Source organism: Triturus cristatus, chromosome 1_2 (assembly GCF_964204655.1).
Source record: "Triturus cristatus chromosome 1_2, aTriCri1.1, whole genome shotgun sequence".
Lineage (NCBI taxonomy): Eukaryota > Metazoa > Chordata > Amphibia > Caudata > Salamandridae > Triturus > Triturus cristatus.
Window position 1 is genome coordinate 1,008,241,174 of NC_140580.1, and position 23,958 is coordinate 1,008,265,131.

Below are 23,958 nucleotides of genomic sequence, written 5' to 3' on the forward strand. Positions count from 1 at the left end.
CGAGACGAAAATGTGTTGTGTTTTCAGAATTCCAAACTCATATTTGGAGAAAAATGGCTGAATTTCCAAATGATATTTAAAGCTGATATTTGAGGGATAAATCATGCAACGTTAGGGAGACTTATCGCTCATATTATTATGCTGGCGCGAGGGGCATTGCATCTATGGCTGTTATATATTACCCATGTAGGGGCATTCTAAATTAATGAAGCCTTTTTACATTACTGTGGCAACTCTTTCCGATGCACAGAGGTGATCACTGCTGACAATCTTGCATAGTGGTCATTAATGTAGTCTTGTCTGATGTGGTTATTAGTACAGCATCATCAATATTAGTACCTCGGGATGATTTTAATTGAACATAAGTAGCTCTTATCATAGAAACGGTTAGAGATCACTGATCTAGAGCAAAAATATCTATGTTAAAACGAATACTAGTTGTGACACTTGTGATACCCGTGGGCTCTGTCTCGCTTCTGTGATCTGAAACTGCTGCCCACTCTTCTGTGTCATTAAGGGATGGTGTCAAGGCAGCATGCCAATACTGTATTTTGGTTGGTTATGGTAAAAAACAATCATTACAAAAAGTTGCAGAATAGGCCAAATGTGTTTCCCTTACTTCTTTAGCAAAACCTTTGTAACTCAAACTGAATTGTTAGCTGAATTTCTGTCAAAGCTGTCGTTGGCTGGAACTGTTTCATAAAAAGTAGCACATTTTGAAAAAAACTTCAGAACTTTTTGAAAAAAAATGTATACACATGTATGGGGAGAATTAAATAAACAGGTACAAACTTGGCATTACAAAAGTAGGGAGTCTTAAAATTAAATATATAATATGATGTATAAAACGTTGGGGTTTGTCAACTAAAGTGTAATAAAAGTTCTCGTGATTGTGTATCGATTTGTGGTGTAGGAAATAATTCATGTTTCACATGGAGGTGCATACTTTGCTGAAACAAAATGATAAATGAGTCTTTTGCACAATATGAACCCACAAACCTTGTGGAAGTGAAAAGTAAGCAGCTAGACAACTACCAGAGAGATTTTCCCACACTGGGAAGTTGGAGGAGTAGTGCAGTTTGATCATTTCACACATCTGTACCGTGATATAGGTTGAGTAGGCCGATCACCACTGTGTAGAACTTAAGTGAGTGTTACTTACTTCAGGCTGTTATCACTAACAATCTTCTCTTGTGCACTCCCACAGGTCTTCAGGTCGTCCTTAAATCCATCATGAAGGCCATGGTACCTCTGCTACAGATTGGACTTCTGCTCTTCTTTGCCATTGTCATGTTCGCCATCATTGGGCTGGAGTTCTACATCGGGAAGTTCCACAAGGCCTGCTTCTCTGAGTATGGTAAGATTAGCTGCTTGAGTTGTTTTGACTTTATGCACTGTTTTAGTAAGAGGTGTGACTAATGTGGAGGCAGCTGGTGTTTGATGAGATTCATATAGAGCTCATATACAAGTGTGTCTTTATGGGATAGCAGGTACCTTCCATCTAACTCAGTATTCTATTACAAGGTAATCTCACTCATCAGGAGTGGGTGTCACTCATTATGATAGATCCCTGCTCAAAGGAAGTTGATCTTGCACATTTTAGGTGGGTATGACCCATCAAAACATGTTCTTAATCAATAAAACATAGACTCATTCATTAGTTGCTAGTCTCACTCATTTAAAAGGAAATTCCCCTAAAGTTAGTTACATTCATGGAAGTCTGTTTCGTTAATTGAAACTCAAATTCATTTGAGTTCTAGTTCACTGGATGTCAGAATGAATCAATGGATGAACGAATGAACAAATTAGCATACCTCTATAGTATTACCTGTAGATGCTTCCAGTGTATTAGCAGATAAGAGCGTTGTGGTACAAGGTGGTGAAGTAATTTGCCTTGAATCACAGAATTTGGGGTGCCCTTTTTCCATTTTCTGCAATTTAGCCATTAGATCCTATCTCTTCCAAGAGCAGATTGGTACTAGAAGTCAGCCTCATTCTTTCAAGGTCTGTTTTTTATTTGTTGGGTGTCAGTTCCAATAATTGATAGACGTGTCGGCTAGAAATCACGCGCGTTTAGTGGAAGCCTGTCATGCTCGCTTGAAATCACGGTTGTTAAATGGACCCAGTTTCTTTTATATAAAGTTACACATTGAAAGTTAGTCTCATTTATTTGGAAGTAATAAACATTGTTTACTAGATATCAGTTTCATTTATTAAAAGTCAGTCTTGTCCATTAGTCAGTTTCATTCATTGAAAGCTGGTCGCGTTCACTGCTTGTCAAACCTGTGTTGGTAAAATCAGCCTATGGCACTGCACGCAGTCATTTCAATTCATAAGTGTGAAATAAAATTGTTCTACTTAGTCAATCCTTACGCATTTAAAAATTGTACTTTCCAAAGGTTCCAGTTAACTTCCCAACAGGGAGGGATACACTAAACCATTGGTTGTTAACTTGTTGTCGGGGGACTCCTAGGGGCCCGCGATGTATGTTAAGGAGGGCCGCAACTGCTTAAAAAATAAAATAATATTAAAAGGTTATAAAATTGAATATAAATAGAAGACAAAAAGTAAAAAAATATTTTTTCCAAACGTTTTGTTAATGTGAAGGAATTTGAATTTGGACGCTAAAAGTTAAGCTGATATTCTCAGAGTGGTTTGTGGAAGCAGTGCAAGTGCCTCAGACAGAAAGTAGTATGGACTATGAGTGATCTCACTGAATTCAGAAAAGCTCCAACCTTCTCTTTAAAATCGATTACTTTAGATTTTTTTTATGAATTAAGTAAAAAATGTTGTCATTTGTGTATTTGTTTGATTTATTTTTTGTTTCTGTAATTGTGTGTATTGTTTTGCGGTTCCTATCATCAAAATGACTTAGGCCGAGGTCCCCGGATTCCAATAATAATTCAGTGGGGGTCCCCAAATTTTAATAGGGATTTAGTGTGGGTCCACTGCTCCGAACTCCTTGTAAAGCGCCCCAGGGAGAGCCTTTGGACGTGATTATGAAGCATGCTACTTCGGTGGGTGAGGTCCTTCACCCTTTTTAAGAAAATCACCAATGAGTTCACCACTTTCTAAGGATCCTTACCTGAGTGTTTGGGTTGTCCAGATGAGACCTTTGGTTGAGTGTCATTTCATTCTTTGGATTTACACCAGATGACATTGGCCATTATTTCCAATGAGAGGATCCCAATCAGCATCTCAAAGGTCAATGAGAAGTTGGGAGTTTCCTGCCGGAATTGTACAGGCAAGGCCAGACTGGCCATACCGGGCATCGGGCATTTCCGCCAGAGGCTGGAAGGGTGGGGTGGGTTGGTGTGGTGGTTTTGTTACAGGGGGCTGGTTTTGTGACAGTACAGCAGTAGTAAAAGCACCTGTTGCAGAGTTCCTAGTATATGCAGCTGTTTTCAGACAAAAATAAAAGTTTCATGATGACTCTGGTGGTTAATGTAACTGCTGGAGAGAGATCGGAGTTTTGTCTAGTGGCAGTTTTGAGTCATCTAAGGTCGCGCACAGGGTTAATATGCCTGCTGCAAATAACATGTACCATGCAGATCACAGAACAATATTTTATGAGTGTAGCTCAGTGGGTTATTGCTTTTGTCACCGAGATCCTTTTGTTAATGTGCAGTTCATAAGTTACAACCGTAACCTAGCACAGTGAGCTATGAACTGCCATCTAAAGAGCTGCATGCAAACTGCATGGTAAAGGTTAGAAACTTATGTTTTTCCCAGTGTTTCATTATCTTAATATTGCTAAAAAGTGTTTGTGGGTTTGTTTGGGCAGAAATACATTTTCAGTAAAACCAACCCTAATCACTGTGTTACGTTCTGAATCCAGAGTTTGTGCTTCTCCAGACCAAGCACTCTTTAACATGTCTACCAGCATGGATGACATGTGAATCCTATGCCCTGTAGTCCCCTTTGTCTTATGTAACATATGTGGGATTACACATATATGATTCATTGTCTCTGTATGTATGTGTGTGCGGTGTGAAGTGCGTCGACACCCTTCATTGGAAAGAGTGGCACTACAAATCAAATGAAATGCATGTGAAAGAGGGGCTATGGAGAGATGAGAGGCACTGTTGGATGGTAATAGTGAGTCAATCCTTGAGGACCCACACCAAAGATTGTCATATCCTGGTGTTGTAGAATGCACCATTTCCCCCAAATGTTCCTCCCCCTGCAAACCCCCATCCCATCCCCAGTAGTCAGGCTCACTCGCTTCGTTTGCTCGCTTTGAATCATACAGAGGCTAGTCTGACAATATTTGCCAGGGCTGCTTTGGGTTTCCAGCCCGGCCCTGGGCAAAGGATAAGCAGAGGCTGGGCCCTTTTTGTGATAAAGATGGCGATCCAATCATAGCCTTTTTATCATACACTGCAAGCCCAGGGCTAGCTGTAGTCCGCGCCAATCCGAGTCACAAGCTGCACTCTTCCTGTCATTATCTGAGGGTGGCAGCACCCAGTTAGCATGGCAGAGGTCGGGAGCATGTTGCCAGGAGGGAGGAGCCAGACACAATCTGCGAGCCTCTTGTCAGAACGCGGAGATCAGCTAAGTGTTGGGAACCTCCTGTGAGCTGGGCCGAGGCCAGGGCCAGGCTCTGGCAGCCAGGGCCAAGGCCAAGAAGAGTTCTCAAGATTCCAGTCATGAGGTCAGAGACAAGAGAGAGGTAGGAGCTTTCAACGGGGCAGAAGCCAGGGCCCGTTTTGTTTGATGAGTACGGGAGAGGTGAAACATAGGCCCTGCAGGTTCATATCGGCTGTTTAGGTGTGTCCTTCCACCTTCCAGGGAGGGTACAAGGCCATTGTGTAACTGAAATCAGTTGAATGAGTGGCCCAGTAGCAATTGATGTATTTATTTTATTTATAAACTTTTATATAGCGCAAACCTGACCCTAGAGTGTATCACAGCGCTTTACAATTGGTTGTGGGGGAGGGAGACAAAAACATCTCAATGAAAAAAAGATGCTACCAAAAAAGGGTTGCCTTATTTTCTGTGGCATCCATTTATCTTGCATTTGTCTGAAATTTAGACAATTTGTTTGACATTTGCATGTTGTGTGCGCTCCCACACTGCAAACCATACAAACAGCAACCCTATTGGCCTTGCCAATGCTTTATTTTAGCAGACAGTGCCGACCAGTGGGTGGGTGAAGCAGAAGCTCTGTGACTTCCTCTCAGCAGCTCAGAGGTGGAGGAGAGAAACGTCTTGCTACCTGCTCATGGGTACTGATGGCAGGGAGTGGAGGGTCTGGCCGGGGTCCAGAGGATGGAGAGAACCGGCAAAAACTACCCATAATGGGTCCCATTATCTATAACTGCAGCCATGTGCTACATGCGGAACACAGAATATTTCACATTTCAGGGGCGTCATTCTTCTTAGATGAAGAATCAGCTGCACCTTGTATGTGTCCAAGGATCTGGGCCCAGTGTGGGGTAGAGGTGGGTCCAGGGCCGGCTTTAGCACTGGTGACGCCCAGTGCAACAATCATTTTTGGCACCCTCACACACCATTACCGCCTCCTCAGATTCTCTCTCTACCACCGGGCAAAAGTGCCCCTCATCTCTCCAGTCATAAGTTATTGCTAAACACAGCGCCCCCTCCAAGGTCAGCGACTCCTCCACAGGTCAGCGCCCGGTGCGGCCGCACCAGTCGCACTGCCATAAAGCCGGCCCTGGGTGGGTCTCCCACCAAGAGTCCTCGAAAGCAGCACTCCCACTCCCGAGAGGAGGGTGTAATGTTTAATCAAGAAACATGCTAATCAGCTCGAGGTTTATGCAAATTAACCTCATGCATATTTATCCTGGAGACACTTGGAATGCATACTGGCATTTTGTTCAACATTTCAGGAATGGAGGTGGAAAATGGATTTAATTTTCAAGCCATACATTCAAATATAGGGAGTCCGTCCAGAACAGCCATGTCAAACTGTATAGATACCGTATCGATAATCTGAATAATTGATTTATCAACATGTCTTTAGAAGAGAAAACGTTTGATCAATCTCAGTTCAAAACATTTATTTTAAAATTGCAGTTTTACCAACATTTAACTACTGGTGTTCGAAACTGTAGGACTTGGATCTGTAGAATTCATGGAATTGTGAAATCCTTCGTAGGCATAAAATCTGTGAATGTTGTTGTTTTTGATACATTGTTGGAGTAAATATAGTGTTTGCGGAAATGTGCAAATTGAAGCAAAATCAACAAAAGTATGCTAACGCAAATAGTATGGTACATGTCGATGTTGTTTTTTCCAACTATTTCGCTGCAGGCAATGCACCATATTAACATGCTGCAGATTTTTCGTCACTGTTTTACTGAATTCAAAACCTGCAAATTTAAACTTGTGCTGGAATGTTTCAATGAAAGGACAAAAAAAACATTATTTCATAAATCTACCAGGTGGAAAGTTGCACATTTTGAAAAATTCCACTAGAATTCAAACTTGATACACCCCTTATTTTATCCTGCACCAATATTTCTTGGCTCTGCAGTATTCCTAAAACTGCAGTATTCCTAAAACTGTGTGTTTGTAAAGAATGGCTGTAAGAATGACGTGCCACCCTTGACCTTTGACCTCTAGGCGTCTGCCTGCTCTCAGTTTGCCCTAGCTCTGGCCAGGCTCAGTGACCACACCTGTAAACACGCTTTTCTCATCATTAAAGCGTGGGTTAAATGCAGGTATTGTACACGTTTTAACTTAAAGCCTTAATGAGGATGGGTTCTCATTAAACATAGTACCATTCCTTAATTTTATAGAAACGCGCGGGCAAAATGGCTTCGTTGGCGCTTTGTCGGTGTTGGTCTGGAAATACCTGGGGCTGAGAGTGAAAGACACATTTCCTGCCAGTTCTGCTGGTTTGTAGAAAGATGTTAGACACGGATGATTTACTGCGTATGGCTATTTCGGGTGGATGTCGAGTGGCTGTACCTGAGAAGCAGTGCTAAATCTGGAATGGTGTGCTATAACAGGGGGCGTCTCCGGAGAAGTGTGTGTGCTGTGTTTATCTCAGCAGCACACAGCCGCTTAGGAAAATCCCTTTAAAGAGCGACGCTGTTACAACGCTTTTCTCACCACCGAGGTGACAAGTGGGGCTTTTTTTTAAAAAAAACAGTGTGAGTCTAATACCAGCTCATTTGCATATTAGTATAAACATAGAGTAATGCATTTGCTAACCCAACGTGTTGTTCACAGTTCAAAACCAAGCCCGGCGTTATTTCAGCAGCCGTTGTTTCAAAAAACACAGATTTTTTTTTACTGCTACATCTGTGCACTAGGCCCGAACACTGAAAGGAGGGCCAGTGACAGTATTGGCTACACAAAGCTGTGTTCTGGCCCCGTGCAATGATCGACAACTTCAACCAGTCATGTGTCTCTGATGATGGGGCTGGTAGTCAAAACTCGTAGCTGGAAAAAAGGGAAACTACAAATCCCAGAATCCACAGAGCCTCTAGCTTTAAAACCCAGGGCTAGCTGCGCGTGACCCTCACTCATGGGGCAAGTTGACGGCTAAGTTTGTTTGTGACTGCTGTCCCATCCAGCCTAGTCAAGGGGCCATCGAACTTTTCCCTTGCTTGTACACTATTCCTGGTCCACGGGGTCTGTCCCAAACCTATCAGATTTGAGGTACTGTTGTCAATGCCACCCCCTGCCACTGGGAAGCTGCTACATATTGTCATGGCCACTGGAATGATGACAATATGCGTCCGTGGCATTTTCTGCATAATTACAGATTTGCCGCAGTTACTACCAAATCCATTATCTGATGCATAATCCGCAGATTTTTAAAAAAAGTTATTCTAGTTCAAACAGATCAAAAGTTACTAAAACGTGGCAACACGTTTTGGTGAGCAGTGGAAAGTCCTCCACAAAGGTTGACTGATCATCTTTCTCACGCTTATTGCTGTATTTGGGTGTCAGTCGCCTACTAATTAGGTGAAACATTTGTCCAGATAGTGTTCAGTGTGTAAAAATGACAAAATGATGAGGTAATGCTGACACAAAATGCCCAGACGTGTGTCCCGTGCTCTCCGTGCCACTGGAGTCATGCTATCCTGGCTGATGAGGGGCGAAACCCCAAAACCGGTCCTCGGATGCTTGTTTCCAGTCCAGGGAGGACCTGGCCTGGCAGTTCGGGCTGGACTTTTCCCATTGGGCACAGGGTCAAGACTGATTTGCATATGGCTGAGTTCAAACTGGAATGGCATGGGGAGCAAAAAAACGATGGGTTTAGGCCCAGATCTCTGTACTGGGGTGAATGTATGACATTGTTCTGCATTCTGTCTATCATTTGTCTTTTTGCCACAAAATGTGGCACATTTTGCCGCATAATTAGCATTTTCTTGTCGTATAATTAAGTAAACCCTGACGTAGTATGTGTTCCTCCTCTGCCGAATAATTCCAGTGACCCTGCATATTGTCACACCCGTCTCTATAAAGAAGACTTTTTTTTGCCCGGTTTTACCACATACTGAATCTCCAGTCTCATTTTGCAGTCTCATATTACACTCTGAGTCTTATATAACATCTGCATCGCCACATAGCTCCCCATTTCATATTGCTCCTACCATTTCATAACACAGCCCTAATCCCATTGTTCACCCCATTTTATATGGCACCCAGGTCTCATATGACAACGTCAAGTTTATATTGCATTTTCGGTCTTTTGTTGCACCTCAGTATTATATTGCACCCCAGTCTCAAATTGTACCTTTAGATTCATAGTTCACCCTTTGTCTCCTGGTGCGCCCCTTAGTTCATACCATTCTCTCATATTGCATCCCTGGGCTCACTTGCAATCCATACTCCTATTGCACCCAATCGATCATATAGCACTGCAGTCTCGTATATTGCATTGCATCCCTAGCCTCATATTCGATCTCAGCATTCCTAATGCACTCCCTGGTTCATAGTACACCTATAGTCTGATATGCCACCACCAGTCTCATATTGCACCCTGATCTCTTACTGCGCCCTCAGTTATCTACTGTATCCGAAAGCTCATTTTTCTCTCTGGTTTCATATTGCAGCCTCTGTCTCATTTTGACATCCCAGGCTTATATTACATTTCAGTCTCTTACTACAGTCCAGCCTCATCTTGTTTCCTTGGTCTCATCTTGTACTCCTGGCTCACGTTGCTCCCCCATCCTCATTTTTCACTCTCTGTTTCATATTACTCCATGGTATCATATTGCACACCGGTATTCTATATAGCACTATGTTAACCTACTGCACACCCACTCTCATATAATAAAGCTCAGGCTGATATTGTACCCCATCCGAAAGCTATAATGTATTGCAAACTCCAGTCCTGGAAGGGCGCTTCTGGTGCTGATGGCTTGGATTCTCTACCCTCTCCTTCTGTCTTCCTCTTCTGGTTCTTGGTGACTTTGACCTCTGCCTGGATATTCCATCCAGACCCTCTCCTCCTCTCATGAACGTTTTTAGTTGAACTCTTCTTCCACTCCGTAGGCCTCATATTGAATCTTATTCTCCATAGTTCTTTGGGGGCCCAAGACTTCGGGGCAGTGGTGTCTTAATGATTTTTGGGGTACCAGGACAGACATATTTTGGGGGGCCCTGCTCCTATCAACTCTGAATTTTATTACCCAATTGTGTCTTAATTGTAACCTGTGCAATGCCAAACAAACTTTTAGAAACTGGGGTCACACAAAAACAGTTGAATTATGTCTTTCTGGGGGAAATCCTTAAGATGACACTGGGCAAAGACAGCCAGGGCTAGAGGTATGCAGATAAAAGGCAAGCGGGTCAGAATTGGAGAGATGTGAGCTCGAGAGAGATGCAGTTTACTTTCCCAGGGGGCCCTTGAAGGGTAGACGCCCTGGGAAACTCCCCACTTTGCCCATGGCTTAAAACATCTCTACTTCGGGGATCCCCTAACCCTTTAAAGGGGCTCCTTGAGCCCAAGGCCAATGAATGTCTGAGAGATTAAAGACTCAGGGGCCACTGGCAGGTTTCATGACCCAGGGCCGCCCCCAAAATCAATTATCAGGAAACAGCCAACAAGACACTACACACATGACATTGAGCAAAGTCTGTCCTCTGGCACCGCCACGGAGAAAACTGCATAGACAAACCCCAGCTAAGGGCACACACAGGTGCACACCCACAAGTGGCAAGGGGGCAGGTACTTGGCAGACTTGTGTTATGTAAAAAACGTGTAACAGCGGAATGCATGATATTAAAAACCTGCTCCGTGTCCTGGGGAGTTCATGAACTGGCCCGGGACTCATCAGGTTATTTTTTTTTCTTATATATGATGCTGTTGGCCTGTTACACCCTGGAGCGCTGCACCCACTGTGGAGCGCTGTACCCACTGAGCTCTCGGCTTTTCTGCTATCCACTGGTCTCGGCGGCGTGAGAATGCACCAAGCCTCGCTATGAAACCCAACTCTTTCGGCTTCGCTCAAAGGCTGTTCTTTCCACAATAACGGCGCGCGCCGAGCTGATAGCGGAGGCGCAGGGGAGGGCGGCGAGCAGCATCCGCAGGCACACTGCAGGGGTTAACTGCTCCTCTCTTCATAAATTAAAGAAAGCGGCCTGACCTAGTTCCTCCCGCCTCCCACGAGCAGGTCTCGCAGGAGAGGCAGGACTGCGGAACGTGTGAAGACCCTGCCAGCGGATGAGGGGGCTCCTGGGCTTAGCAATAATGCATGGAAGCCGAGCACGAGACTGGCACACAGGGCCCACGCGCCGGTGTACAATATACAAAAAAGCTTCAACCAGATACACCTGAGGCCACGGAGAGCATCCATCGCGGCACGACAACCACCAAAGCATGGCTGGGCACACACCACACCTACCTCTCCACACAAAACACGTTTCACCCAGTGCATAGCTCAGTACAAACCAAGCCCTCCCCACTACAAAGCCAACTGTTTACACGGTGCATGGCTCAGTGCAAACCACACCCAAGCCAGCACAAAAAACACGTTTCACCCAGTGCATAGCTCAGTACAAACCAAGCCCTCCCCACTACAAAGCCAACTGTTTACACAGTGCATGGCTCAGTGCAAACCACACCCACGCCACCACAAAAAACACGTTTCACCCAGAGCATAGCTCAGTACAAACCAAGCCCTCCCCGCTACACAACCAACTGTTTACACAGTGCATGGCTCAGTGCAAACCACACCCACGCCACCACAAAAAGTACACGCTTAACTAAGACTATGGCTAGACCAGGACCATGCCTACCTCTCCACAGAAACAAGTGGTACCCAGTGCCTGGCTGGCTGCAAAACACCCTACCCTCCACAAAACCAACTCTTTATCCGATGCATGGCTCTACTCAATGCAAACCACACACCTCCAAAAATAAAAATGCCCAACTCAATGCATGACTGTGTCAAGACCGTACCCACCCAACTACAAAAAACACTCTTTAACCAATGCATATCTTAGCGCACACCACACTTGCACCTCAACAAAAACCATGCTGTACTCAGTGCCTGGCTGGGAAAAGTCCACACTTTCCCCTCCTCAGAAACCATACTTCACCCAAAGAATGGCTGGACACAAACCACACCAACTCCACCATCATTTTTTTTTTTTTTTACCCAGTGTATGTCTGGGTGTAAATCACCCTCCCGTCCACAAAACCAACTCTTCATTCAAAGTCAAAAGTCAAAAGATACTTTATTTCGAATTTAGTATATAAATTCATAAAAAGTCACATACATACAAAATTAAAAATCACAGACCAATTAAAAAGAAGTAAAGTTCCATTGACGGTTTAGCAATCCATATCCGCTCTTGATTTCATGGTAGATTTTAAAAAACGGACAATAAAATATATACAGTCCATATGCAATAGTTGTAAAAACATTAAAGCAGGTTTAACCTGGGTAAACTTCATTTTCTTCAACATTGGTGTCAGGTAAGTTTTCCTTGGGACGGAGTAAAAGTTGCAAAAAAACATAAAGTGTATTAAATTTTGTGGAGACTGCCCATCACACCCACATACCGGTAACATCTGTCCCCGGTGACTCATTTTAGGTCTAGCCAGTAGGAGATGAAATAAGTTGCATCTAAATCTGGTTAATAAGAATTTTTCATGGGTTGTGAGAGTAGACATTTGGTAGGGTTCAGCAGTGTGGGTGGTTATTAAGGCGATGTGTGATCGGACACTGGGTTTAATAAGCTCAATCTCTTCCCTTCCCTGTATCCTATAATTCAATAAGAGGGATTTAACCAATTGAATATCCTGTTTGTGGATCTCTTCAGGCTTGGAGAACAAAGAACCCCTTCCTATTGATTCAAGTCCCTGTTTGATGTAAGAAAACCACGGGATCCGTGCCTTGTTCTCCAAGGCCAGACAATCCCTAAGTATTTCATGGGTCAAGGGTATGTCTTGATTGAGCCAACATTGTAGCCAGAAAGTCATGGGGCTCGTTGCTATCTGGTCGACTATATAAGGTACTCCAAGTTCTTCGTGGACCACCAAGTTAGAGGTACTTGATGGGACACATAAGAGTCTTTTTAAGAACTTATTTTCCTCGACCTGTATGGGATTTATCTCAGCACGTCCCCATAACTCGCTGCCATAGGTGGCTATGGCGATGCTTTTTGCTCCATATACATTAAGCATAGCCCCTGTAGGTTTCTTCCCTATTTTGGAGGCAAAGTTAAAGATTGCTGCATTTGCCCGCGCCATCTCCCCCCTTTTTTTTTGTATGACGGCATCCCACTTTAATTTGTCATCAAATAATACTCCCAAATAAGAGAACACCTTAGTATTGGGTATTAGATCTCCCCCTGTTTTAAAAATAAAGGTCCTCCCTGGTCGTTTGCCCAGGCTCATAATATAAGACTTTGTACTGTTTATTTTCAAGTCTAGCTTGGTCATAAACCCATGGAAGGAATTTAATAGGGTCTGGAGCCCAATTTCAGTTCTAGACAAGAGTACAGCATCATCCGCGTACAGCAGGACAGGGATACCCCTTCCCGCTGCACGTGGAAAATCTGCACCAGTTTCTACCAGGGTCCTCTCAAGGTCGTTGATATAAAAATTAAATAAAAACGGAGCCATAATACATCCCTGCCTAACGCCTTTCCTGATGGGAAAGTCAGTTGTAACATTTAAGTCCTTCCCATACCTGACATTTGCTCGTGTTGAAGAATGCAGATCCCGTAAAAAGTTGATCAGCCCCACTTCAACCCCTCTCGCCTCCATGGCCGCCCAGAGCTTTGATCTATTGACACAATCAAAAGCTGATGAGAGATCCATGAAGGCGAGATGGAGCGAACCAGATTTCACCACAGTATATTTGTTGAGTAATAAGTACAGGTTAAGACACTGTGTAGTGGTCGAGCGTCCTGAGTGGAAACCGTACTGACAATCTGTTAAAATCTTGTTTTCAACCGCCCAATCCTTCAGCCTGGTTAGAATGGCACGCCCCATTACCTTCACGACCGAGTCTATAAGTGATATTGGTCTATAGCAACTCGTGTCGTTTCTGTCCCCTTTTTTAAATACCGGCACTATGGTAGATAATACCCAGCTATTTAAACAGCCTTCTGAGGCTGCCGCATTAAATACCGGGCAAAGAATAGCTGCCCAAAAATGGGGATCTGATTTATATAAATCTGGGGGGATCCCATCAGGCCCCGGAGCTTTGTTACTGGTCAGGCTCATTATTCCCTCCAAAACCTCCGGTTCAGTAAATGTTGTGGAGGACGTGGCTCTACTGCTCACTCTACTATCATTGAGATCAATCGGGCAGTCAAACATTATTTTAAAATGATTGATCCAGTCACTTTCTCTAATGTGAGCCACCAGTCCATCACCTCCCACTTGTTGAAATAAGGGACCATTTACAATCTTCCAAAATCTTGTGCTGTCTTTTAGATTGCTGCTGTCTATTAATTCTTCCCAGGCCTCTTCTTTTAATGAAGATTTACGTGAAGCTAAGGTATCCCTGTGCGACCTTCTCAAAATACGTACCGCTGCAGGGTCTCTGGGTTTTTTTGTAAGTGCTTCTTTTAGTAATTTAGCAGCTTTTGAACAGTTTTTGTCAAACCATTTAGGGCCATGAATACCATTTTGTCCAGAGCTTGTTATCAACAATTGAGATATTTTTGTGGATAAATTGGCAAAAGCGTCAAGGATGGATCTTGCCGTTGTTCCTATGGTTTTACAGGTGTCAATTTCTTCCAAGCAATGGATCTTTATATTTTCGTTGAAAGTGCTGGGAAAATTTGGGTCCACTTTAACCTCCTTTTCCCATCAGTGGGTCTTAATACTCCTATGGTTGATTTAGAACCTGTAGAATCAGACAGTATACCACCAAGGTAAACCGACAGCGGATTATGGTCGCTAAATTCGTTAGTTAAAATAGTGAAATCCCCTAAACGGGGAGTTAAAGCAGATGAAATTAAAATGTAGTCAATAAAAGTACCAATCCCTTTATCTATAAAGGTAGGGATGGAGTACAGTGTGGACGGGCTCATGTGAGACATAACTGACCCCATATCAAATTCACACAGCAAGTCATTTAGTTCATCACCATGTGTTGTGTGCTCATAGTGTAAGCCAGATATTAGTGGGCAGCCTAAATTTGCTAGACAAGTAGTAGAGGGATTCCCACATGGGTGGATATTGAAATCCCCTGTGATGATCAGACTATGTAGGATATTGGCCATGTATTTTCTTATAAATGTGGCCAGGGACTTGATATTTCCTCCTTCTTCTACTGTGGAAGGGGAATTGTAAAAATTTATTATCCCCCATTCTACATGTCCCTTCCTTAGAGTGATTGCTAAAATTCCTGGATGGGGATGGGTAATCAGGCGCACCTCACATTGAATGTCTAATGAGACATATGTTACGAGACCTCCCTTGGGCCTGCCACTGGCCGAAGGAGAGGCCGATACAAAGAAGGCCTGATAACCATCTAAATAATAGTTATTATCCGTATCCCATGTTTCCTGCAAGTTTATGATCCTATACTGGGTAACAAACGCAATCCAGCGAGGATCATTACTCTTCCTGGCCAGCCCAGCAATATTCCAGGATAAAATGTTCTTTCTATGGGTCAAGACATTATTAGTTGCTTTATCTATACTTTGAGCCTGTATAGGAATTTGGGAGTCTATTTTACCTGGAGCCTGAGAAATTAGTCAGTCACACTCCTCGATATCTGACAGAGGCTGAAATCTATTCCTTACCTCTAATCCTTGAGGAAAAGGGGGGTTAACCCTGTTCCTCAAATATGGGGGTCGAGTATTTGATTGGCAAGAAGAATTCTGTCTAGAGATGTCCCTTAATTTGGTAAAATCTTTACTATTATTATCAGCTCTGTGTGACCAGGGTTCCTGAGGATAAAAGTATCTAAGGGACAAAATCACTATATTAGAGCCGGAACCCGGATAGCCCATTTGAAATTCCTGTAGAATTTTTTTGGCAGTGTGTGGGTTATCAAAGTTCACAACAATACAATCACCGTTATGAGATTTAGTCCTTTTGCCGATCCATTTAATTCTGCGGGCCATTATTATGAATCTGTTAACATCCTGCCCCCTATATAAATTGTTAGTAAACCATTGATTCAGTTTATTTTTAAGTTGATCAAAATCTTCTGTGACCCCTTCTTTCAACTTGGGGACATTACCTAGGATCACAGTATAGGGTGCGGACTCCCATGGTAGATCAATCGAATGGGATCCCTGCAGATGATAATCGGGAAATGTCCGTTCCTGGTTGATCATAGAATTATCAGTGGTACTATAGTGTTTGTTAGATTCATGTGGTCCCTGAGTAGGTCTGGATTCAGTCAATGAAGGAGGCTGAACGTCTATGGTGGTTAGGACCTCACTTCTCACTACTGAATCAACCTTGTGAGCCTTAGAATTGCCGCTTGAAGATACCTCTGCTCTGGTATTTTGAACAATGTCTACTCTTCTATCAGGTTTCCCCCCACTGTTCCTTTCTATGGTTGCTAGTCTGTCCTCTATACTTGTAAGCGTTTTTAAGATCGGATCCAAAAGCTTTTGCAGTAGCCTTTCTAGAGTTGCAGAGTAGCCCTCGTGTGTCTGATTACCCTCGTTAGCTTCCTTAGTTACCTGTCCCGCCCCGATGTTATTGGCAAGGTCAGTAATTGCAGGGGTTTGGGCATTAACTGTTACCCCACCCTCATTTCCAAGTGCACCCACTGGCTTGTATTCCCTTTTTCCCTTCTTTCTGGGGTTTGGTGCCTTGATTGTTTTATTTTTGCCCTGTTTCCCCCTGGTAATCATCCCTTTATCCACGATTGCTGCTTCCTCGGCCTCAGGTATATCCGTCTCCTCAATAGTCTGAGACAGCGATGTATTAAACGATGTCCCCCTCAGTGGCACCTAGATCTGGTAATAAGAGGAGTTCTGGTGTAGCTGATAGCCTGTTCGTAGAGTTAAGGGGTTCTAAGGAAAGTCTGCGTTCTGTATCCAAGATCTCTTGGGTCAGTACTGAGTTAGACCTTGATAAAAATGCATCCAGGGTACCCACCACCCTATTGCCCAAGGTACCCTTGGCTTTGTTCATTTTGGTTACAGGAGGCAAATATTTCAAACAGCGGAGCTTTTAGGGTACAGAAATGAGCAATATATGGGCTGACAATCCGACAGAGATGTAAACAGTACCTTTAATTATTGTTGGGTCTCTTCAATGGCAATCTTCTGAGACACTCCAGCCAAATAACGTGGCCCAGCCCAGCCTACTCCGGGCTATGACGGGCAAGGACGAGCCCGCCCTTGGCCCGGGCTTCGCCCGGGCGCTGCCCGTGCGTGTCCCGCGCTGCGGGGGCACCCGGCGGCTTATCTGGTGTTCCGGCCGGCCCGGGTGTCGTCACGCGCTGCGCCGGCTCCTTGGCATGCTGGGAATTGTAGTTCGAAAGAGCCGTTTCCCTCACGGCGATTCTTGGCAGGTCCAGAAGCAGAAACCTCCCGCCAGTAGAGCCGTTCCCCTCACGGCGAGTCGAAGGCAACAGGCGACAGGCAAGTGGCTCAAAGATTCTCCCAGGCGCGTCCCGCGCTGCGGGGGCACCCGGCGGCTTATCTGGTGTTCCGGCCCGCCCGGGTGTCGTCACGCGCTGCGCCAGCTCCTTGGCGTGCTGGGAATTGTAGTTCGAAAGAGCCGTTCCCCTCACGGCGATTCTTGGCAGGTCCAGAAGCAGAAACCTCCCGCCAGTAGAGCCGTTCCCCTCACGGCGAGTCGAAGGCAACAGGCGACAGGCAAGTGGCTCAAAGATTCTCCCAGGTGCGTCCCGCGCTGCGGGGGCACCCGGCGGCTTATCTGGTGTTCCGGCCCGCCCGGGTGTCGTCATGCGCTGCGCCGGCTCCTTGGCGTGCTGGGAATTGTAGTTCGAAAGAGCCGTTCCCCTCACGGCGATTCTTGGCAGGTCCAGAAGCAGAAACCTCCCGCCAGTAGAGCCGTTCCCCTCACGGCGAGTCGAAGGCAACAGGCGACAGGCAAGTGGCTCAAAGATTCTCCCAGGCGCGTCCCGCGCTGCGGGGGCACCCGGCGGCTTATCTGGTGTTCCGGCCCGCCCGGGTGTCGTCACGCGCTGCGCCGGCTCCTTGGCGTGCTGGGAATTGTAGTTCGAAAGAGCCGTTCCCCTCACGGCGATTCTTGGCAGGTCCAGAAGCAGAAACCTCCCGCCAGTAGAGCCGTTCCCCTCACGGCGAGTCGAAGGCAACAGGCGACAGGCAAGTGGCTCAAAGATTCTCCCAGGCGCGTCCCGCGCTGCGGGGGCACCCGGCGGCTTATCTGGTGTTCCGGCCCGCCCGGGTGTCGTCACGCGCTGCGCCGGCTCCTTGGCGTGCTGGGAATTGTAGTTCGAAAGAGCCGTTCCCCTCACGGCGATTCTTGGCAGGTCCAGAAGCAGAAACCTCCCGCCAGTAGAGCCTTTCCCCTCACGGCGAGTCGAAGGCAACAGGCGACAGGCAAGTGGCTCAAAGATTCTCCCAGGCGCGTCCTCTTCATTCAATGTAAGCATGGCTCAGTGCTAACTAACCACAACTACTCCTTCACAAAATCCACACTTTTCTCATTGCTTGACAGGGTCAAGACCACGCCCCCACCACAAAAAAACCTTGTTAACCTATGCATGTCTTAGTGCACACCACATCTACGCCTCCACAAAAAAACGTTTTACTCAATGCATGGCTTGGAGGAGAGCACACCTGCCCCTACGCAATAAACACACTTTACCCCAAGCATGGCAGGCCACAAACCACAACTACACTTCCCTTACACGCCCAATGCACTGCTGACTTCTCAGTCAGGCCACATCTGTCTCTGCATAGGAACCGGGTATTACCAATTGCATGCCTGGGCACAGACACCATCCTCAGAGCTGCTTCCCTCAGTCTAGGTCTTCTCTATGCATAAACCATGCCACTCCTACTGGACATCTGGGCGGTGACCGCATCTTTTACTATAGAGATTTCATACCTCTCCTGGTTCACAGCCAGCCACAAAGAACTGTGTTGCTGCACAGAACGTGCCCTCTCCCAGTGCACAGCTCGCCCCAGAATGCATCTGTGTTTGAACAGAAACCATGCCTCTCCCAGTGCCAGTTGGGTACAGTCAGACCACACCTATTGCTGCCCCTTCGAGTGCATAGGGGGCCACTGAGCACATCCCTTATTGCAAGGAAGCTGTGCCTCTGCGAGGGCACTGCAGGGCAGAGATCACATTTGTTACTATGTATACACGGGCATCAACACATGTGAAGATGGACAGAGACCACAAGAATTACTGCTCACAAACCATGCCTCTCCCAGTACACATATGGGCACGGCCCACCTCATCTACTGCACAGACACCGTGCCTCGCCAGGAGCACAGCTACAGCATCGGTGCCTCTCTCAGTGCACATCTGGACTCAACCAACAACTATTCCTGCACAGAATCCAGCCCCTTGCATAGTACAGCTGGACATATATTTCATCGTTAATGGACAGAAACCATACCTTTATTAGTGCCCAGCGACACGGACCATATATATCACTACACACATACTACAGGGGTCATTTAGAGTTTGGCAGAGTGGAAGCCCCACCATTCGTCATCAAATCTCCAAACTGGTGGTCCACGCACGCATTTAGAGGTGACAAAACTGCTGATTAACCACCGGTGGAGCATTAACACTCTGCTAGCGTGGATTGTTGGCGACAACCCATTGCCATAGGGCGGCTACTTTGATTAGTCTGAAGACCCCCGATGACTTAGAATGGGCCGACTGCTGCAGATGTTCTCTTTACGGCTTCACCATACAAGGCATGGTGGATCCGAGGAGTTAATTTAATAATGGCCTTATGGATGTAAGGGCAAGCAATGGTTTCTGTTTTCTCTAAAACAAACTCTAGCTTTGGGGGTTTGTTGGCGGGAAACAAAATAGAATGCTGAGTGAGTTGCCTTGGCATGGTGGCCCACCTGCCAGTCAATTCTCATAGAAGTTTTTCCAGTTTCAGGAGCAGAAGCACTTTCCTCAGAACTGACCCGCCGAACAGTGCCAGGTGGTCTGCCATGGGGTAATCGGAGGTGTGGCATCTGTCCTAGGTGGAAGAGGTACCGGGGGAGCGGGCAGACTGCCTGTTGAAGACTAAATGGACACCTGCGTCTCTTCCAGTGGACAGATGGCCTGCTCAACGCAGACAGATAATATCAGTGCTGTTTCCCTCAAGATTCAGGGATAACGGCCTGGAAATAGGTCCTTTTTACTGGATTTGAGCAGTTATTCCCCATTCCAGGGAAAACTCCTAACGGCTGGAATTTGGTGCGGGCATACCGGCAGGCATTGTAGACTCCACCCTCCCTCCCCCAGCTATAGAGCACCAAATACCACAATACTCATAATAGTGGTCTAAATAGGTCAGACCTTGACTATCGGTGTTTCTGGACCATAGCTGTTTGTTGACTGCCCCACTACTAGTGTTATCCAGCCTCAAGATCAACCCATGGCCCTACTGCTGTAGACTATTTGGGGAGGCTCAGTAATGAGCCCCACCATGGTTTCTTCTGACTTTGATACCTGTGTCTTGTTTCCTAAGTGACCCTGGTGGACTTCCACATACTAGAATGTTAAACATTTTCTCCACTCTGAACAGCCCTGTAGCTATCCAAGGTGCTGAACTCTCATAGGATAACCCTGCCCATCGTGCCTAATGAAGGGTGCTCCATGGAATCGAACTGTTAACCAGACTTCTTCAATCTGTGGGGCGCGCCCCCCCTGGGGGGGGCATGCCATCATCTCAGGGGGGGTGCGCACTTCACCTGAAACCTCACCTTTGTTTTCAAATGTCCCACGTCGACTCGAAAGTACGTTTACTTCCTGCATTTCTTCCCCATTTCAAATGGGGATTTTGGATTGGCTAACTCCTGCACAGCAGCCAATCAGCACTTAGTAACGTCATCACTGATTTTACACCAATGAAGGGGACAGCATTACAGATGGCAGGAAATGCCGCGAAACCAGGAGCATAAAGCTCCTGAAGTCTTTAACTTTTTGGGTAGTGTGGCGTTTCTTCACTCCTCCCGTTTGCTGCCTTTTACTTCCTTAGGTTGCTGTCCTGTCGAGGTTATCTTGGTCTGAGATTTGCAATTTGCTTCCTCACCATGAAGAATTCTTCTGCTGATGCACTGGTGTTCTCCTGCTGCTGTCGGAAGATTTAAACCACCAGTTTATTTGCATGTGTGAAAATATTCTTTCGATGCAAACATTCTTTGGATGTTTTCTAAGTCAGGGCAGAGGTGGGTGGGGGGGAGGAGGCTGGGGTGGGGTTGGGGAGAGGGAAATCGAAGGCACACGATGTTAGTTTTAACTATCTTGCACTGGGGCACGACCTGCTCATACTTTTGAAATTTAAGGAAACCTCCCTGGGGGTATCAGCAAGGCCTCTCAGGAACAGAGGCGTGCTTCTTATCTGGGAGGCTTGCAAATGTCTTCTCGGTACCCCGGTTTTGCAAGGTATTGTGAGCAGAAACTGCAATATTTTTCTGTTTCTGTACACACGTTATTTTTTTCTCGATGGAACAGGATGCATCAAGTAAAATTGATGTGGGAAGAGGGGAGGGAAGCTTGGAGCAAATGTCTGCCCACCCTAGTAAGGTTACCAGCAAACTCTAGCGCTCTTGTGTTTAGCAGGTTTTCTTAAATCAAATCTATTTAGGAAGGGCCTGTGGCTCTCTAGATCTCCGCCCTTCCTCGCTCTCACACACGTGCCTGACATGGACTTTTCTTTTACAAGTTAGCAATGTGTTGTCTTCAGTTGGAACAACTAATCCGGACCCGGTCTGCACTACAGCTGCCAGAATACATCATGCAGTTAATTAAAGTGAGCTGAGCAGCGCTGGTCACACTGAGTCACCTGGCAGGAAATATTGAAATGTTTCTTGTTAAGGCCTAACTATAGTAATTCGATTTATTCAGCCTCAGTGTATTGTGCAGTGCACTTGCCACCCGAGTGTGTTTGTGTTAATTAGCAAATGCCTTTTTTGCAGCACGCTATCAGGCAACTGCCTACAGTCCGTGGGTGCCAGTTGTAAAGTGTGTCACGTTACAACACATTCAGTTCCTCACTGTGCTAAGGTGACACAGGTCAGACCTCCATTGCCCCGGTGCAGGAAGAGAGTGTAAAACATGATCTACTGTTACACTGACTTAGTATGCTATGAAAATGTGCTTTTGCTGGCATAGTCACGTTGCTGAAATGGGTGCAAATCTAGATATTTATGTTTCCTTCATCTTCACTGATTGAGTTTGCTTGTGATGAAGTGTCACTCATAGTCATTAAAACGTCACTCACAATTACACTGAAATTATGAAAATGTCACACATAGCAATCTGAAACCTTGGCACACCTATTGAGAGCAAGGTAATTTAAAGAAAATTGCAATGGGGCATGACGTGCCCATACTTCTGTAGTGTAAAGAAACATCTCTGGGGTTTTCGGCAAGGCCCGCAGGAACAGAGCAAGGGAGATAGAAACTCGGTGTGCCCAAATATAGACAACAAAAACCTGGAGCACAGCGCCTTCTCCTGTTCAAAGAGATTTTCATTTTTACATTATTACAAAAACTCTTATATCCAAATGGGAATCACCAATTCACTCTTAGGCAGCCACTTATTACCAGACAAATGATCAACACAAGAGAGCAAAGACATTTTATTTTCAGGGAGTAAAGCAAGAGTGCCTCATCCTCACGGGATCTGTACACACAGCACAGCTGCTATCAAAACTCTCTTGCCTTTTAGCTCTTCCTATTTATGTGAGATTGGGTTCTCGGCTCTTGGGGTATTAAAGACTAAGTACCGTTCAAGACTGGATATGGAGCCCAACCTGAGGATGGCTGTAGCGAAAATCCATCCACAGATTGACCGTCTCCGTGGCGAAAAACAGGCCCACCCGTCACATTAATGTTCGTGGTGTTATAATCAATCTATGTCATGTGTAAAACGAAGCATCCTAGTAAAAACAATTTGCGTACATTTTATCTTGGAAAATTGTGTTTTGAGCTGTGTTATAAGCCTCTGTCATTTAACCACACCCACTAAACACTCTTATTGTTTCGAACATTATATGCCGGATATGCGGGTGGTGGTTGAATATGTAGTGTACCAGATTCCAGAAATTTCTATCAGGTGGTGGGTGGGCCCGACATTTAAAAAAATTCAGCTGGGTGGGCTCAATCTACAAAAGTTTGAAGACCTCTGTGTTAAGCAGTCACCCTAAACTGGGCAGCAAACCATGATACTGTGCCATACCCTAATTATTCGGGATTTCTAGCTTTCCGTCTCATTAACAAATATCCAGTGCCCTGGATATATACATTTCTCATTCCACCTCCTAAACTGCACCTCTCCCAAAGCAAGACTCAAGTTATTCACTCTCCCAGGATATATACAGCCAATCTCTTGCAAACATGAAACTCGGATAGACATTGACTTTCATAGGTCCCTTTACTATGATTAATACTTTGCAGCAGCAGCGGCCCATGCAGGCAAGAGTGGTGGGGTCGGATAGGGGTGTGGGGGGTTTTGGCAGACGACGACAAAGGAAAATGTATTATTTATTTAATTTCCCCTCATGGTTGTCTGTCAAATCCCCCTAACCCGTCCCCACTGCTCTTACCTGCATGGGTCGCTCTTGTTTTGCAGTGAAGGCTGGAGGAGAAAGCTAAGGGATCCAGCATGCTCGGAAGTACAGCGCCCCATGAATCTGGCAAGCAACGTCGCTGGGGCATGACAGCAACTACGCTGGCTGCCAGTGAAGGAGAGGATCCAATGCAAAGCTTTGTGCTTAGCGTACAAAGCACTGCACAAAATTAGGCCAGAAATTCAGATGGTACACACCTTGTAGATAACTTAGATCCTCTAACTCTAGGACTTTGGTGGTACCTAAATTCAAAATAATGAATTGGGGTGGCAGAAGTTTCTGCCTGGGCACTATAAAAATCTGGAATAAACTCCTGCTAACCATCCGATCGGCCACTTCCATACTCAATATCAGACGGTAGCGGAAAACCTGGCTTTTCAGCACATCAGACTTCTGGTAAGATCCCTGAATCTCTCTTGGTCCGATCAGTAGGTTCGCGCCAGGACACCGTTTGGTAACAGAGCGCTTCACAAGTTTCCCACATCAATGTTGACAGCTTGAGGGTGCCACTTTAGAGTTGGAAGATTTCACTGCTGGTGGTCTCACTCTACTGGGATTAGGACCGGGGTAACAGTGGCACTGCCCTGTGTACGGGCACTGCTGAACTAATTTGTGTTGGCTGGGAAGGCGTCAATAAACTCACCTGGGTTATGTTGGGCTCTCTAGATGAGGCATTGAGTGAGCTCCTCCAGCAGCAGTGACTCTCCAAGGGCAGTCAGAGCTCTTCTTGTAGACTTGGGTCATGAGTTGCCGCCCTTTTACTGTAATGCAGTCTTTATGTGCATCACATCTGGAT

General features: G+C 45.6%; 1 protein-coding gene across 1 annotated transcript in view; it reads left to right on the forward strand.

The window, feature by feature from the left end:
• CACNA1B (calcium voltage-gated channel subunit alpha1 B) overlaps window positions 1-23,958 on the forward strand; it is a 1,044,174-nt gene that overhangs the window by 440,159 nt on the left and 580,057 nt on the right. The window contains exon 5 of the mRNA XM_085611669.1: window positions 1,208-1,357. Coding sequence (XP_085467795.1) covers window positions 1,208-1,357 — 150 coding nt within the window. The remainder of the gene's footprint in view (window positions 1-1,207; window positions 1,358-23,958) is intronic.